The sequence below is a fragment of the Arachis ipaensis genome, chromosome B04 (assembly GCF_000816755.2).
Source record: "Arachis ipaensis cultivar K30076 chromosome B04, Araip1.1, whole genome shotgun sequence".
NCBI classification, from domain to species: Eukaryota; Viridiplantae; Streptophyta; class Magnoliopsida; order Fabales; family Fabaceae; genus Arachis; species Arachis ipaensis.
Genome location: NC_029788.2, coordinates 114698579 through 114714753, shown reverse-complemented (window position 1 = coordinate 114714753; position 16175 = coordinate 114698579). Strand labels below are relative to the sequence as shown.

The following is a 16175-nucleotide window of genomic DNA, read 5'->3' as shown; positions in this document are numbered from 1 at the left end:
AATATTTACATTTTTAAAAAATATTTCTAACGTTTAATTTTATTTAATTTTTTCTCTAATGCTTTTTATTTATTCAATTTTGTTTTTAACGTTTTTAATTTGTATCAAAACTATCCCTACAAACTTTCAATTTATTCCTAACATTTATATAAGTCGAAGTTTAGGAATAATTTTGACACAAATAAAAAATATTAGGGACAAAATTGAATGTAACTAAACATTAGATGTATTTTAAAAAAAAAATGCAAATATTAAAAACAAAAAGTACACTTTATCTTAAAAATTATTGTCTTTATTATGTATGATTTGTCCCTGCTAACAAAATTTTCTGGATCCGTCACTGACTGTGCTACCTGACCTCCACCATCGCCGGAAAATTAAAATTACTCAAGCTACAGAAGGGTAGAATTGACAACAAAATTTTATATTCGTGTGTGCAAATGACTCATTAAAAAATTAAAAAATACATCTATCCACCGTATAAAAATCTGGATGTACTTTTGTCTATTTTTTTTAATAATAATAACAACAATAATAACAATAATAGTAATAATAATAATAGTAAATTTGGTCAACGAATTATAATTCGAAATAGTAAATTTTTTTTTTTGTGACTTTGCTTTGTTTTTGTCTGATTTTTTATTTTTTTTATTTCTGAATCTTCGCTTTCGGATTTTTTTTTCTTTAAAAGAAAAATAAGTAAATCACAAATGTTTTTGAATGATCAAATCGTTCAAAATAAATAGTACTTTTCAAATTTGTTAGTAACAAAAATATACTTGAAATATTTTAAAACACAATATTTGATATATTTTTGTAAAAAAAATATTAGAGATAAGATTTTGATGTAATGTAATAATTAGAAGAGCAGTTTATTAAAAAACAATTATATGTGAATCTTTTATATTTTTGATAGTGACGTAATAATTGAAAGAGTGGTTTATTCAAGAAAAAAGATCATAATTTACTTTTAGTTAAACTTAAATTTAAACACTAGTAAAATTATCGATTAGAATATGATTAACTTCATACGATTTAAAATTTCACTAACATTTAAAAGGACATTAAATGTTTTTAGAATAATTTTTTTTTCGATTTCTATTCTTTTTTAATTTAGATAATCCGTATATCGTATCTTAATTCTTAACAATTGAAAAATGACAATTTTTTTTTATTTTTTTTTCATTAGACGTATGAGCTCTTATTTTCTTTTTATTAGACGCATGAGCCTTTCTATAAGAATTTTTGGCAAAGAATGACGAAAAAATGTTTGTGTGTGACGTAACTTATATGATCTAACTATCAGTTTTATGTGAATGATAACCATTCGATTAGACTATTTAGCTCTTATATAATCATCAAAACGATGTCCTAATGAAATGATTATCATCTTTTTATAGCATTTTGATGATTATATAGGCAATAAACAGTCTCAATTAAATGGTTATCATTCATGTAAAATAGGTGAATGTCAAATTATACAAATTAATGTCATACGTAAGCATTTTTTGCTATTTTTTTTATCATAAATTATCATAGAAGAGCTCATAAGTCTAACGAAAAAGAAAGATAAGGAGCAGATTGTCATTTTCCAATTATTAAGGTGCAGATGGTCTAAATTAAAAAAGAATAGGAACGAAAATAAATTTTTACTCTTTTTTTTATTTAATAATCAAGTTCAAACAAGTAGCAATTAACAACATTGTTTTTTTTTTACAGTATCCTCTAATCCGAGTATCCAACAGGTCCCAAGGAATAATCTAGCAGGACTTGAAGTTCCATTTAAGAGTTTCTTGTTAGCTAATGGGTTGCTGCATATACAAGATAAGATTCGAACTCCAACATTTGATTAAGCAAACTAGTAAGTTAACCACCAGACAAATCCAATTCATTAATTATTGTTAATCATGCTCTTTGACTCACATAACAAGCAATCCTACTGTTTATACCCTGACCAATGCACAGCCAGACCCAAAGTAAGTAAAGCCCAATCAAGATATAAGAGCTTCACCGGCACCTGTTCGACCTTATAGAGGTCGGGCCCAACAATGCCATCACCAGTCCTACCTACCCGAATAAGTAACTAACTCATACAACCTCTCTCATTTATTTAGAAGGGAGATCTCAACAACATCCCTAACAAAATGGGACATTTATCTACCATTAAAAGTGGAATTATTCTAGAAGGTGGTTATTGACTCTACATCTACGTCTATAAAATATCCTAACACTCTCATGTATACTTCGAACCCAATCTACTAAAAATCTGTTTAAACTCTTGCTAATTTAAACATCGGAGAAGTATACAAGACGTCAGACGGTGGCACACAGCAGACGAAGACGTCGGACAAACCACCCAAAGATGTTTGGACCTCACATTCAAGTTCAAAGCAACCCAATTTCAAGGAACCTTTGAAACACCTACTATTATGAAAAAGGGTAAAGTACTAAATTGGTCCCCACGTTTGGGCCTAATCTTATTTTTGGTCCCTAAGGTTTTAATTATCCTATTCACATCCAAAAAAATTTTGATTAGCCTCAATCAAGTCCTGCCATCAAGTCATGGTAAAATAAGTAACGGCGTGTCCGACGTGACCGTTTAAAAGGTTTGTAGTTAATAGACATGTAAGCATTTCCGCGTTGAGACTCAGAATGCATACACTCACACTGATTCTTCTTTTTCTTGTCAAGCACGAAACAAAAAAGAACTACAAACCCTATCGATCGTCATTCAAGGGTTGTGATTCGAATGTAGAGTGGTGGCATTGATGGTCGCTTGTATACAAGTTCTACCCGTGCAGTTAGTTTAAAACCCTTCAACGCCTGAAGAACGACGTGTCAGGTAGTTATGAATAAAATCTCCTCTACCCTTTTGGTTCCTGATAAATCCACATTTCATAGTATTTATCTACTTTAAAAGAGTGAAATTCGTCGAATTTTCTCACGTTTATTCATTAAAATTGCATGTTTTTATGATTTCTTCCTAATTGTACTTAAGTGACTAAAGCATGCTTTTTGAGGTCTTTAATTGATTAATTTATTTTACTTTTGACTCCATTCGATACCTTGATATGTGTATTCAAGTGTTTCAGGAGTTCCCATCTTAATGCATGATGTATGTGATGTTGTTGTGTGTATGATTGTATTTTTTTAGGGTTTAATATTCGTTTCTTGTTTTGTTTTGAAATTTTTTATTTTGCCCTAGTGAATGAGTTTATGCCTTTCTGTTGTTGTTGATCAATGTGAGATTTTTATTGAGTGGTTTATATTTATCTGACAGGTTGTTGAGGAAATGAGTTATTTTAGTGTCAAGATACACCACGGTGGGAGGTTTGGGTTTGATGGTGAACTATTACATTACGTGGGTGGTGAGACTTCCATATAGATTATTGTGATAAAGATAAGTGAAGTATGTTCGAGGATGCTGAGATAGTAGTCGAACAAGGCTATTTGGCAGAGAACATCGTTGCAATGTGGTACAAGTCTCTAACAGAAGAAACAGAAGAAGGACCGAGGATGCTTCGAACAAACAAGGATGCAACGGAGATGGCCAAACTTGGACTGAGGGACAAGATAGTGAAATTTTTTGTTGTTCACAAAGATGGTTCTACTGCTAGGAGAGCCTATACCATTGAAGAAGTTGAAAAGGTAGATGGTGGTGATGCTAGTGAAACCATTGTGAAGACTGTTGGGTCTGGTCCAATTGTAGTGCATAAGGCCTAATCTTCTGAACAGGCCAAGGTGGGTAAGAAGGCCAAAGTTGTGAGGGAGGCCCAAAAACCTGGAGAGACTTTAACGAGTGTGGGGACATATTCTATATTAGAAGAGGACTATGTAGAAAAAGAGAGCTTAGAATCAGCAAGTGATGATGAATTTGAGGATGATAACTATCAGCCAAACAGTGATAATGCCGATAGTGATAAATAGTGGAGTGAATTCAGTTCTGAAGATAATGCAATGAAAGTTGCTTTTGATGACAGTGATGATGATTGGAATAGTGATGGAGATTTGTTTGATGTTGATATTACAACTATGAAGGAGTCTCAAAAGATGAAATAGAGTGTTGCAGTTGAGAGAGTGGAAGGAGAATTTAGTGCAAGTGTTACTAAGAAAAAAGAGAAAGTGGTAGTTGCTGGATTAAGGGATGAAGATGATGGATATGATAGTGAGGAATTATGAAAAATTCCTGTAAGTGATGATGAAGGGGATCTCTCATTTAGGAAGTACCCTTTGCACAAAAATTTGAAAAATATGAAGGACTAATGGAGGTTGGCACAATGTATGTAAACAAAAATGCTTTTAAGGAGTGTGTAACCATCTATGCAGATAGAGACAAGTATGAGGTGTACAACACGCAGGGTAATAGGGACAAATTTGTTGTGAACTTAAAGGACCATGAGTACTCTTATAAGAAGTTTAAGCTAACAGGTTATTCTTGTGAGCATGCCATGAGTTACATTAGAAAAATATGTTTAGATGTTAAGAATTATGTGAATAATTACTATAAAAAAGAGACATATGTGGACTACTATCAACATGTAATCTACTCTATTAATGAATCAAATCTGTAGGAGTAGACTCAGAATGATGATGTGCTTTCACCAGTCTTTAGAAAACTAATAGGACGCCCTAAATTGAGCAGGAACAAGGCTAGTGATAAGCCAAGAAATATTGGACCACTGTCAAAATTATTCAGGAAAGAACAATAACAAAAATGCTCATACTTTTTTGCATTTGGTCATAACAATAGAAGCTGCCCTAGAAAGCGAAAAGTAGAGGCCTCGACAAACAAAGTATAATTGGAACTAATGATATGGATTGGAACTAATTTAGTCTATGTATTGGATTAAAGTCAATTTATTGAGATCTTTGTTTTGTGTTATTGGTTGTAGAAAAATGCAGCTCAACTTTTCAAGAAGAATGTTGGCACAACTAAAAATAGTGCTAGCACAACTAGGGTTGAAAACTGCATCAAAGCAGGATCAAAGACAGCAACAAAAACTCAGCCAAAGAAAAAGAACAATGCACAAGAGGTAGGAGTCTAACAGTCACAGACCTCCTCCAAGAGAGCTAAGTGCACCAGTAGCAATAGTCAACTCCAACCATCCACAATAACACATCATAGCCCATCTAGAAGGACCTTGAAATACATGGCCAAAATACTTCTTAAGGCTTGAAAAGTATTGGGATGATTTGATAGTACTATATTCTATGAATATTTTGTAATGACTAATGAAAGTGGCAATGACCACCTAAGAGAAGTTACTTTAAGACTTCTACTTTGACTGCATTATTATGTTTGGATGGTTATTTTGAGACTTTTTTTGATACTATAATGCTTTAGAGAAGCTACTTTAAAACTTCTCGTATAAATGATTATACGTTATTTTCAAAAGTATTATTATGTGAGTTTGCTTCTTTAAGAGTTCTTGTTATTGGTTGACAAAGTAATTTAAAATGTTAGAGTGTCAAAAATATATATCAATTTTCAAGAACCCATTTTTTTCATTTTAATCAATAATTAACAATGTTTATCGCACATACTTTTACACATTCATATTAAAAGAGGGACAAATTCAGCAAAATAGATACACATAATTGTTAACACCTTAAATCACAACTTTAATCCTAGCAGCAATTCAAACATATGATAGCTCATATGTCTTGCATAATTATATCAATCATATAGCAACAACTCAACCATTATCCATCTAAGAACTCCGACTGTAACTGTCATGGTGAATTTTCTTTTAGCCTTGTGCAGATTTTTTTTCAACGCACTTGCTTTCTTCTTCCATCTTTAAATTTGTGGGTCTTGTCATTCACTTTCTATCCAAGCAAAACTAAAAACAGGATACCCAACCGTTTAAAAATTTTATACACTTAATAACCATTGATCAATCGAAATAGGAGACTAAAAATAGGATACTTACCTGATAGTTGATGCATCTCCAGAATCTTCTTCCAGAATTCTTTGCTGTAGAGGATGTCCACAGCACTGGTTTTTTCCTACAAAAATGCATCCTCTTTCTCTTGCAAGTTTTGCTGCTGCTACGCAAACTTCTGAGAAGACGATGGAAAAACCATTCTTAGTAATTCGAAGGACAAGAACATGAACAATATTAAAAGTTTTGAATTTATTTATCGAACCTAATTTTTTTTTGTTGGGTTTTCTTGCTTCCAACAGTAAAGTCTATCATGTATGTTAAGTTAATTATACATGTAGAATATGCCATTACTTATTTCACCATAATTTGACGGTAGAACTTGATTGAAGCTAATTTAAATTTTTTAGACATAAATAAAATAATTAAAATTTTAGAGACCAAAATAAAATTATATCTAAACGTGAGAGATTAATTTAATGTTTTATTCTATAAAAAATTAGAAAAAAATAAATTGACAAAATTTAATATCTTAAAAAAAATTTCAAGAATTAATATTTTTACTAAAATTTAATTATAAAAAATATATATAATTTTATAATATTAAATATAATTTTATAACATTAAAATATTAATAATAATTAATTAAGATCATAAAATATGCTACTCCTAGCAATGCTGAAATCTTAATTCAGCTTCGCACCAAAAATGATCGCTTTTATCATGAAAATCGCGTTTAGCAATTAGCAGCATGAGCTTCCTTCAGGGGATCATCGATTCCTTTAACTCCGTCTTCTCTTCTGATCCTTCTTCTTCTTCTTCCTCTTCTCAATCTCACCTTAATTCGACGTCAATGGAAGCTGCTTCTTCTCCTTCTTCGGTTTCGAACGAGCGCGTGGCTTTCAAGCTCAAAGGTTACTACGATTTGGCGACGCAGGAGATCGCAAAGGCCGTTCGGGCCGAAGAGTGGGGTTTGGTCGACGACGCTATTCTTCACTACAAGAACGCTCAGAGGATCCTCCTTGAAGCCCATTCTACCCCTGTCCCTTCCTTCATCACTTCCAGGTTCCCAATATTTTCCTCAACTCTTCATTTTCTTCAAATACTGCCTCTTAGGGATTTTTCTAGGGTTTTCAATAGTGTAATCGTAAAAGAGTGCAATTTTTATGATTAAATCCTGTGTCAACTGCATTTTTTTTTTCTTTTTAGCTTATGGCAGCTCTTATGTAGCTCATCACTTAATTTTTTCTATATACTTCGTAAGTTGAGGATTTGATAACCAGTGGTGCTAGTTAAGGAAGCATGAAAAATATTGATTAGGCTTTTGATTCATTTATTAGTTAATACATATTAAAGTTCTTTGTAAAACAAACAAATAAATAAATACATTGAAAAGTTAAATTAATAATATTTCAATGCAAAGCCTCCTTTTATAATTCCCTAATCAGTGATCACTGCCCTTTGTGGTAAACTTACAATTTAATGGCAAAGCAGGTTTCATATTCTCTGATGTTTTTGTTGTTTAATTATTAATGAAAAGCTATGGTTTTTTCAACAGTGAACAAGCAAAGGTGCAATCTTATCGTCAGAAGATATCGAAATGGCAGGGCCAAGTCTCTGAGAGATTACAGGCTCTAAGTAGACGAGCAGGTTTGTATTGAGCAACTGGTTTTTATTTTTTGCTTTTTTCCCATTCCAAAATACAAGTTTTTCACGTTTGCTTACTGTTTCGCATTATCCTCCACGTCCCTTATTTCCTTCTTTATCATTTCAGGGAGCTCATCTGCCAATCAGGTATGCCGTGATCTAGCTAAACTAGAAGTACAGATCTTTCTGTTTTGAAAATTTTTGCTAACTGCAGCTATAAGCTGCTTAAACAGAAGCTGACGTTAGCATAATACTTGTTTATTTTCTGATTATAAAACCTAAACATTGTTTAGTTGACAAATGAGTTCTTCTAATATCATAACGGGAAATACCTGGTGTTGGGACTTTTCAGCATGCTTGTTAAATTAACCATGAAATGTTCTCTTATGACTGAATATTGGGGATAGGGTACTAATTTTATGATTGTAATGAACCAGTTACATGTCGTTTTCTTATCCCAAAAATTGTGCGCAGAGCACCTCAAACATTGCACAAACTGCTGCAGTTCCACTTAAGCCATCAAATGGTAGAAAAAATGTGGTACACAGGTATTCTCAACCAAGAGGGCAGGTGAATAAAGTTGGAAGCTCAAATTCTAGTCAAGCTGGTGTAAATTATGATACAAAATTGGTTGAAATGATTAACACTGCAATAGTAGACAGAAGTCCTTCTGTTAGATGGGATGATGTCGGTAAGAATCCATTTATTTATGCTTATCTCCATTTTATTTGATATCAACTGTTTAATTTAGCATGAAAATGCAGCTGGGCTTGAGAAGGCAAAGCAAGCTTTAATGGAGATGGTTATTTTGCCAACTAAGAGGAGAGACTTATTCACTGGTCTTCGAAGGCCAGCCAGAGGTAAGGTTGTAGAACATGATGAGATCTGGTTCTCTAAATGATGGATGATGGTAAAAGTTGTAGAATAAATATGCCAAAGTTGAGAAATGATAAACCTTTTTGTTCTAGGTTTGCTACTCTTCGGTCCACCTGGTAATGGAAAGACCATGCTTGCCAAAGCTGTAGCTTCAGAATCAGATGCAACATTTTTCAATGTGTCTTCCGCATCATTGACATCTAAATGGGTACATTTCTTTATGTAGCTTAATTTGTTTGTGTTTAGTTTTGATTCTCACTAAATGTTTGCATACATGTTAAGAATTAAGAAATTTAACTTGGCTCTCTCTCTCTCTCTCACACACACACACACACACACACACACACACACACACACACACACACAATTATAATTACTCTTCTTGTTCCACCCTTCTCTTTTTTGATAGAAAAATAAACTAAGAGAGAAGGGAAAAAAATGGTACAAAAGAACATGTATAGAGGCAATCACAATGCAACTATCATTGCTTTAGAAGCAATTGACTATTTCATAATAATTCTTTGTGAAACATTTTTAGTAGCTCTTTGATCTAATGTATTCCATTTTTGAAGAAACTTTTACTTCAGGCTTGGTTGATTTCAGATCATAACTAATTGATTTGTGTTCCAATTAAAGTAGGTTATTGACTTGAAATCTATTTTGACCATGCTTTTAACCTATCTACTCAGAAGTCATTTGTGGTGGAGATAATTTCTTTATCACATTAGCCTATCTGGATTCAAAGCACATTCTGTGGCCTGCATCACTCGACATGCATTATGATTGATTGTCCAAAATTATAGTCTCATTTGATGGCTGTCTTATGCTATGAGAAAAAAGATTGTTGCATACTTTGTGCTAATATCCCCCCCACTTCAAACAATATTGACTTTCTACCTCTTCTTCTCCTTCTGGTTACAGATTGATAGTATAATGTCAACAAGAACGGAAAATGAGAATGATGCGAGCAGACGGTTAAAATCTGAATTTCTTATCCAGTTTGATGGGGTGACCTCCAATAGTAATGATATTGTGATTGTAATTGGTAAGTACTCCATCCATATTACTTGATCGTTCTGTTTCTTGGAATAAGTTGAGCATGATTTGGATTTTAGATCGAATATGCTGTTAACTAATTATGCTTAATCTTAAATCAATATTTTTATTTGAAGGTATAGAAGTCACGAGGATCAAACTCTAAAGTCTAAACTACTCGGTTATATAGTCTTTGACATTGTGTCATAAAGCAACTATCCTAAAGCATAGACTATTAGGTGAAGAAGGCAAACATTAAGAATATGGTCTTATTATCATACAGATATAAGCCTGAATTTCAGCCATACTAAAATTTTTCAGAAACTTTTGTTTAGGACAGGGAACTTAGCTAGATTACATCACGCGAGCTAGATTAAAGATAAGGTGCATCATTAATTTTTTAAAATAGATTATACACTCCTCTTCATTCTCTCCACACAAAAACCTCTTCATCATAGAATTGTCCTAAAGATAAATGGCTTCCTGATGGTACATCTATGGTCCCAGTCTAGTAACATAAGTTTTCTTTCCGTTCTAAATATAGGTGCAACCAACAAGCCACAGGAATTGGATGATGCAGTTCTTAGGAGGCTGGTGAGAATGACTTGATTTTTCTTTATTTCTTTTTTTTTTTCTCTCTCTCTCTTTTCTCTTTTTATTTGTGTGAGGTCTCATTTGGGTGATTGCCATTGTCTTTGAAGTACATTTTTGGCTGCTTCTTTGCAAACTCCTTTTTTTTATTTCCTGTGAAATTTGACCAGGTAAAGAGAATCTATGTGCCTTTACCTGATGAAAATGTTCGGAGACTTCTGCTAAAACACAAACTCAAGGGTCAAGCATTCTCATTACCGAGTAAGCTATGTGCTTTCTTTGTTGTTTCCCTGCCAATACAAATCCTTTTGATTTGTATATCTATGGTGCAACTGCATATGTTTTCTCTTGTTCAATAATATGCTGGGGTTGTATCATTCCTTGTCTTTTTGTAGACTTAAATGACTTTGTTGACATTTTTCATAAAATAAATCTTGTAAATTGCTTGTATTATTCTTTTACTTGCTCTGTTCTAACATATTTAGGATTTATATTTTACAGACAGAGATCTGGAAAAACTTGTCAAAGAGACAGAAGGTATTTATTCTTTGAACTATTGATTGAATCAGAGTTACCCCCAATCAATTAAAAGACAACCTCCTTACATGATGCGGAAAATATATTAGAATGGAAAGATATTCTCAGGGATTCTTTTTTCTTTTTTTTTTTTCTTCTTTTCCCCTTTTTCCTTCTTGTTTTGGAAAAAAAGAATGATGCCAATGCTTGTTAATTTTGCTTTTCAGGTTATTCTGGAAGTGATCTTCAAGCATTGTGTGAAGAGGCTGCAATGATGCCAATTAGAGAGCTGGGATCTAACATTCTTACTGTTAATGCAAATCAGGCATGCTAGTTAGAAGTTCTTATCAATATAAACTAAGTAAAAATCCTCAATAAGTTGTGTAATGATGTTTTTTGGCTTTACCAGGTAAGAGGATTAACTTACAATGATTTCAAGATGGCAATGACGGTCATCAGACCAAGCTTAAAGAAAAGCAAGTGGGAAGAGTTGGAACGCTGGAATGAGGAGTTTGGCTCTAATTGAACTTGCTTTTACTCATCCTCTGGTGCATCATCATGCATGAATGTGCATATAAACCTCTATACTTTAACGGAAACAAACATGACAAGGATATCAATTATCATGGTTGGTAGCTAAAATCATGATCAAATCAGGGTGCTGCTAATTTTATAAATGGCTACCCTAAAATGGAATAGATGCCATTATTATTTCGAGCTTCATTTGTACATTTGTACAATTTGTACATCTTTCTAAGGACAATAAATTTGGCTTTTAGGGCTCCAAGGTTGCCCATCCGACATATGAACTTTGAAACTATTATAGTTGATTTTATTGTAAACCAAGCCAAAGTATATTAAGCGTATTTTCTTTTGGCAATAAATAACTTTAATATGGCAATAAATAACTTTAATACTCGTTGATTCTTTATCTTTAGAATGTGCTTTTTTCCCATTCTTTTTTCGAGGAGCAAGTGTCCGTTTAAAAAAATTGATCATAAATATTTATGTTACAAGATGTGATTTAAAGTGTTATTTCTAAATTCCATTTGTCCCTTGAGCATTTTTTTAATCGACGATAATTATTTTATAATTTTTAGTATAGGTAATTCTTCTAGCTCAAACCTGTCAACACATCCCATATACAAGGTGGATTAGATTAACCATTAATGCTTCTAGCGAGGTTACGATCTCCTGATTCTATATTGGCAGCTACCTTGCTAAAAACTCAGCTACCATTTTACGTTGTTGAGAAACATCTGTTAACAATATTACTAATTACTAAATACTAATAATATATGTATTTAGACAGAAGTCTCTTCTAATAGTTTTGGACGGAACAATATCAGGTTGTCAACCTTGACTCTTATTTTTTGGTCTTTTCTTTTTTTTTCGGTCGTGGATTTTTTGGGTCTTTTCAACGACATCCTATTGCTTGCTCTGTGCAAATCTGGGCTAAAATTAAGTCCAATTTAACAGATCGTAGAGTAATATTAAGTAAAAATGGATAAGTTTAAGCCCAATATATCCATAGACTAAAAAAATTGAGGAGGTGTTAAAATATGTCAGAAGTGGGATTTGAACCCACGCCCTCTTTCGAAGACCAGAACTTGAGTCTGGCGCCTTAGACCACTCGGCCATCCTGACTTCTTGTTAGTGATTTCTCGATTTTTAATATAAATACCGTTTTCAATTGTTTTTAAGTTTATTTTTCATCCGTTTTCAACCATGTATGTACAATTGTACATGTTTTTAAAAGGTTATGTATTCGTTTCTTGTGATCGTATTATTTGTGGGGAAAATAAGAAGAAAATTTTATACCGACAGATAAGATGAAGAATGGATACACCAAGTCAATTATTTATCATGCCAACTGCCAAGGTTAACGATTATTAATGTGTTGTATTTTGTCTGTTTATGCACAACATTGCACTTTATTTATTGTTTACCAATTTACACTCATCTTATTAATCTAGTACTTGATAAATAAACTCGAGTAATACGCCAAATCTCACTCTTTAATGAATTTTGTTTGGGCATTTTAATTTTCTATAAATTTTAATTACCAAATAAGGCATCACTATTTATTTTATTAACCAAATCAATTTTCTTGTTCTAAGTCTTCTGTTACAAGTTGACAAAACTTACTTGTTTAGAGGAGAATTTGATTAAATGTATGAGCATGTAATAAAAGAAACTTGACGTAACAATTAATTTGTCTAACAAATAAAAAATAAAAGTCATTTGATAATTAAAATTTGTGAAACACAAATTTGACTAAAAATTCCATTCTATTACTCTAACTCAATTCAATACTAGGCACCCCTATTAGTTTTTAAAAAAAAATGAAAATTACACATTTTAATCCAACTTCTGCTTGGTTTCTTATCATGTTTAGATACTTCGGAACGACATCACCTTTAACACAATAGTGATTAGCGTCAAGCCGTCAAAACTAAATTGAAATTTGCAATCACAATATTGGACTATCAAGGACAAAGAAAACAATTTGGCACAAAGTACCACAGTAACCTAAAACAAATGTAAAGCAGACATAGTTAACTTGAATATGCTGATAGGTAAGTATTAACTATTAAGTACAACGTTACAGTTATTAACGAATTCAGTAAGAAAATTTAACTATTCCGGTAAGCAAATCATTCATTTTCTTTGCACAGTATACTCAGTGCTATTTGTGTTCAAAATCCACAAGAACTGCATAGAAGTAGCACTAGATTCTCTGGTTTTACATGTTTGTCTTCTTAAAGAAAATGGGAGAATAAATCCATCACCATTGAACAATATTCAAACATCAAACTAGAAGATAATACCAAATCTAGACCTTCAAAAAGTTAAGGAAAATGTACACAAGGCAGAGAAGTAAAACACACAGATTGGCATGATTCAAACTCACTGTATCAAAGAAAACAGTACTAAATTGTTCCAGCTACAAGAATGGAGCCATGATCATCGAAATGAAACTGAAAGGTGGTGTATCACTTCATCTTAGCCTCTGTAAAGAGAACATGGCGGTTAACCCTTGGATCGTACTTGCGAAACTCGAGCTTCTCTGTGAACTGCCTTGGCTTCCTCTTCACATAGAAAAATCCAGTCCCAGCAGCAGACACTAGTTTTACAAACATTTGAGCCTTCTTCTTCTTGTCCCCCATTCCTTACTCTAAACACAACGAAACCATTTACTTCAGTTTTTTTCCCTCCTCTTCAACAATTAAAAATAAGAATTTGATTTTAATGAAATATAAAACAGATTCACACTTGCATTTAATTATATCTCGTCACGTTAATAAAAAACAACTATCTTTTACACCTACCGTGTGAATGATAATCCAAAAAAATGATTGTAATTAGATGATTGAAAGGTGAAATAATGCATATATTTGGTAAAGTCTATTTTATCTTCAGATCCTTTATTTCCCTCAAAGACCCTAACTCAAGAAGCACACTTTGGAAATTTGATACAGCAGCAACATAATACCTTTAAATACAATAATTTCCTATGAAATCAATGTACAGTAGATAATGAGTTCCACAAGATATCACATCAAATCTGTGTTTTGTGGGGAATATCATGAATTTGATTCTGTTTCCATCAAACACAAAGGCAAACGGTAACTTCTATTCTATTTTTTGTCTGCTTATTTTTCTTTCATAAATTAAAATTATTAAAGAAGGTTAATATGTTTATTATGATGACAATATAAACATCTTCGTAATGAGAAAATTACAAAAGCATGATTTTCAAACGGTCAATCCCACTAAATACTCTATAAAATATGCTTAGAAATCATGGCTTCAAAAATTACAGATACACTAAAACCCAACGAGAGAGGGAGGGAGAGAGAGACCTTAATTGTGAGAGGCAGTGGCGTGGGGTGTTGGCGCAACTGCAATGTGCGACGGCAGAATGAGCTGTTTTAATATTTTAGGGGATTTCCGTTTTCACTTTTCAGGGTTCCAAAGGCCAGAGGCACATTGATATATTCAATTCATGGATGCATTATAATATTTATTTCTATTTTATAAGTATTTGTAAACAACATCAAATGGTGTCGTGGTGTAGTTGGTTATCACGTCAGTCTAACACACTGAAGGTCTCCGGTTCGAGTCCGGGCGACGCCAATTTCTTTTTTTTTTTTTGCTTTTTCACACACTGAAGGCATGATGATGTGTTACTATATTTTTGCTCATGTTCATTAGTAATTACCCATATTAAATAACTCTTGCATGAGTTATTTTTGAAAATTTTATTTGTCAAACATTTTTCTTTTTTTTTGAAGAAGTTAAAAAATGTGACTTTTCTTATTTTTAAAAGCTATTTTATCACTCCTATTTAATGTACAACTTTAAAATAAAGACTTTTATAATAACTTTTCAAACACAAAATAACTTATTTAAAAGTTGTTATTAATAAAAGTTCTTATATTTTAAGCTCCTTTTTTCAAAAGAACTTATTTAAGAAGTTTAGTCAAACTGGCCTAGAATTAACTATTTTTTGCTGTGATGTACGTCATAAGACTGTATAAAGAAGTGAAGAACCCGATATTCAGATATGAAATGAACAAACCACTGCGGCTATAAAGCTTTCCTTCATTCAAACTTCAATTTTGTAGTAATGGTTACTATCTTTGTTGATAAATTTATTTTTTAATTGATTTTTTGCTATTTTTTCGATTAAAAATATGAAATAGAAGCGCAAGTATAAATTTTATTGAGAAAATCAGACAAGTAGTATGATCTTTTGTAAAATAATTATTTTGTTTTCATATGTTAATGTGTTATGACTTCCTTTAAGTGAATTTTATTGAAAAAAAATTCTACTTTATTTTCAAAACGGTTTCTTAAAGCTTAACTTATTACTCCGTAAAGTTTTTGCAACTACCATAGAGTATTAATATGTTTCTCAGTATCTATTGATTGGACAAAAGTGCTTTTATTTTTATGATTTTTCTTAGAACTTTATATTTGATGGGTTAGTAATAGTTTGAGGAAGGTGTATATTATTTTTACTGAGACTTTCCAGATTTTGACATTCTTTTAAGTGTAATGCATTTTTTTTATTAAAATATTAATTGTTGACATTTTTTTTTTCATTCAATAAACTCGAAAAATATACTTTTATACATGTCAAAAATTTTCTATTCTTTTCTAAATAAAAAATGCTCTTTTCATTTGTGTGATAGTAATGCTTTTTTTTTCAGTTTTCTCTTCTTTTCTAAATAAAAAGTGCTCTCTTCATTTGTGTGATAGTAATGCTTTTTTTTTCTTTGAATGCATGTAGTATTTTTACTTCTATGTTCAAACCTGCTATGTAGGCACAACTTTAAAATAGTATTCTAGACTCAGAAATTTTCAAAGCAATGATGCATTCAATCATGTGCAGGACCTTGACATTATGGTAATAAAATGTGATATATTTGTTTTTTTTTTTCTATGAAATGTGATATATTTTTTTCTACAAGATGCTACTCATTACTTTACTATACTTAACTCTCATTTTGCAGCCACTTCATGCCCGAGCCAGAGATAAGAAGGAGGAGATTTTCTCCCTTTGGAAACAAGAAGTTATTGCCTGTATAAAGGTGTGGAATATATACATGTATGAAA

General features: G+C 32.0%; 2 protein-coding genes and 2 non-coding genes across 4 annotated transcripts; 2 read left to right on the top strand and 2 right to left on the bottom strand.

The window, feature by feature from the left end:
• LOC107639783 (spastin) lies at positions 6561-11416 on the top strand. The gene is made up of 12 exons (XM_016343386.2): positions 6561-6950; positions 7444-7535; positions 7660-7679; positions 8007-8223; positions 8297-8392; positions 8501-8630; positions 9242-9453; positions 9988-10037; positions 10205-10295; positions 10536-10571; positions 10778-10875; positions 10960-11416. The coding sequence occupies exons 1-12, from the start codon at positions 6637-6639 to the stop codon at positions 11074-11076; spliced, it is 1473 nt and encodes a 490-aa protein (XP_016198872.1). The 5' UTR covers positions 6561-6636; the 3' UTR covers positions 11077-11416.
• Positions 12114-12197, bottom strand: TRNAL-CAA. The gene has a single exon. It is a non-coding gene; the product is annotated as a tRNA-Leu (tRNA).
• LOC107639781 (50S ribosomal protein L33) lies at positions 13192-13724 on the bottom strand. The gene has a single exon (XM_016343382.2). The coding sequence runs from the start codon at positions 13718-13720 to the stop codon at positions 13547-13549; it is 174 nt and encodes a 57-aa protein (XP_016198868.1). The 5' UTR covers positions 13721-13724; the 3' UTR covers positions 13192-13546.
• Positions 14617-14690, top strand: TRNAV-AAC. The gene has a single exon. It is a non-coding gene; the product is annotated as a tRNA-Val (tRNA).

Excerpts from the sequence above, each read along its gene's own strand:
- LOC107639783 (XM_016343386.2), top strand. The coding sequence starts at position 6,637 with ATGAGCTTCCTTCAGGGGATCATCGATTCCTTTAACTCCGTCTTCTCT. Across the intron at positions 7,680-8,006 it reads GGAGCTCATCTGCCAATCAG|AGCACCTCAAACATTGCACA; the intron begins GTATGCCGTGAT and ends AATTGTGCGCAG. Across the intron at positions 10,296-10,535 it reads TCAAGCATTCTCATTACCGA|ACAGAGATCTGGAAAAACTT; the intron begins GTAAGCTATGTG and ends TATATTTTACAG.
- LOC107639781 (XM_016343382.2), bottom strand. The coding sequence starts at position 13,720 with ATGGGGGACAAGAAGAAGAAGGCTCAAATGTTTGTAAAACTAGTGTCT.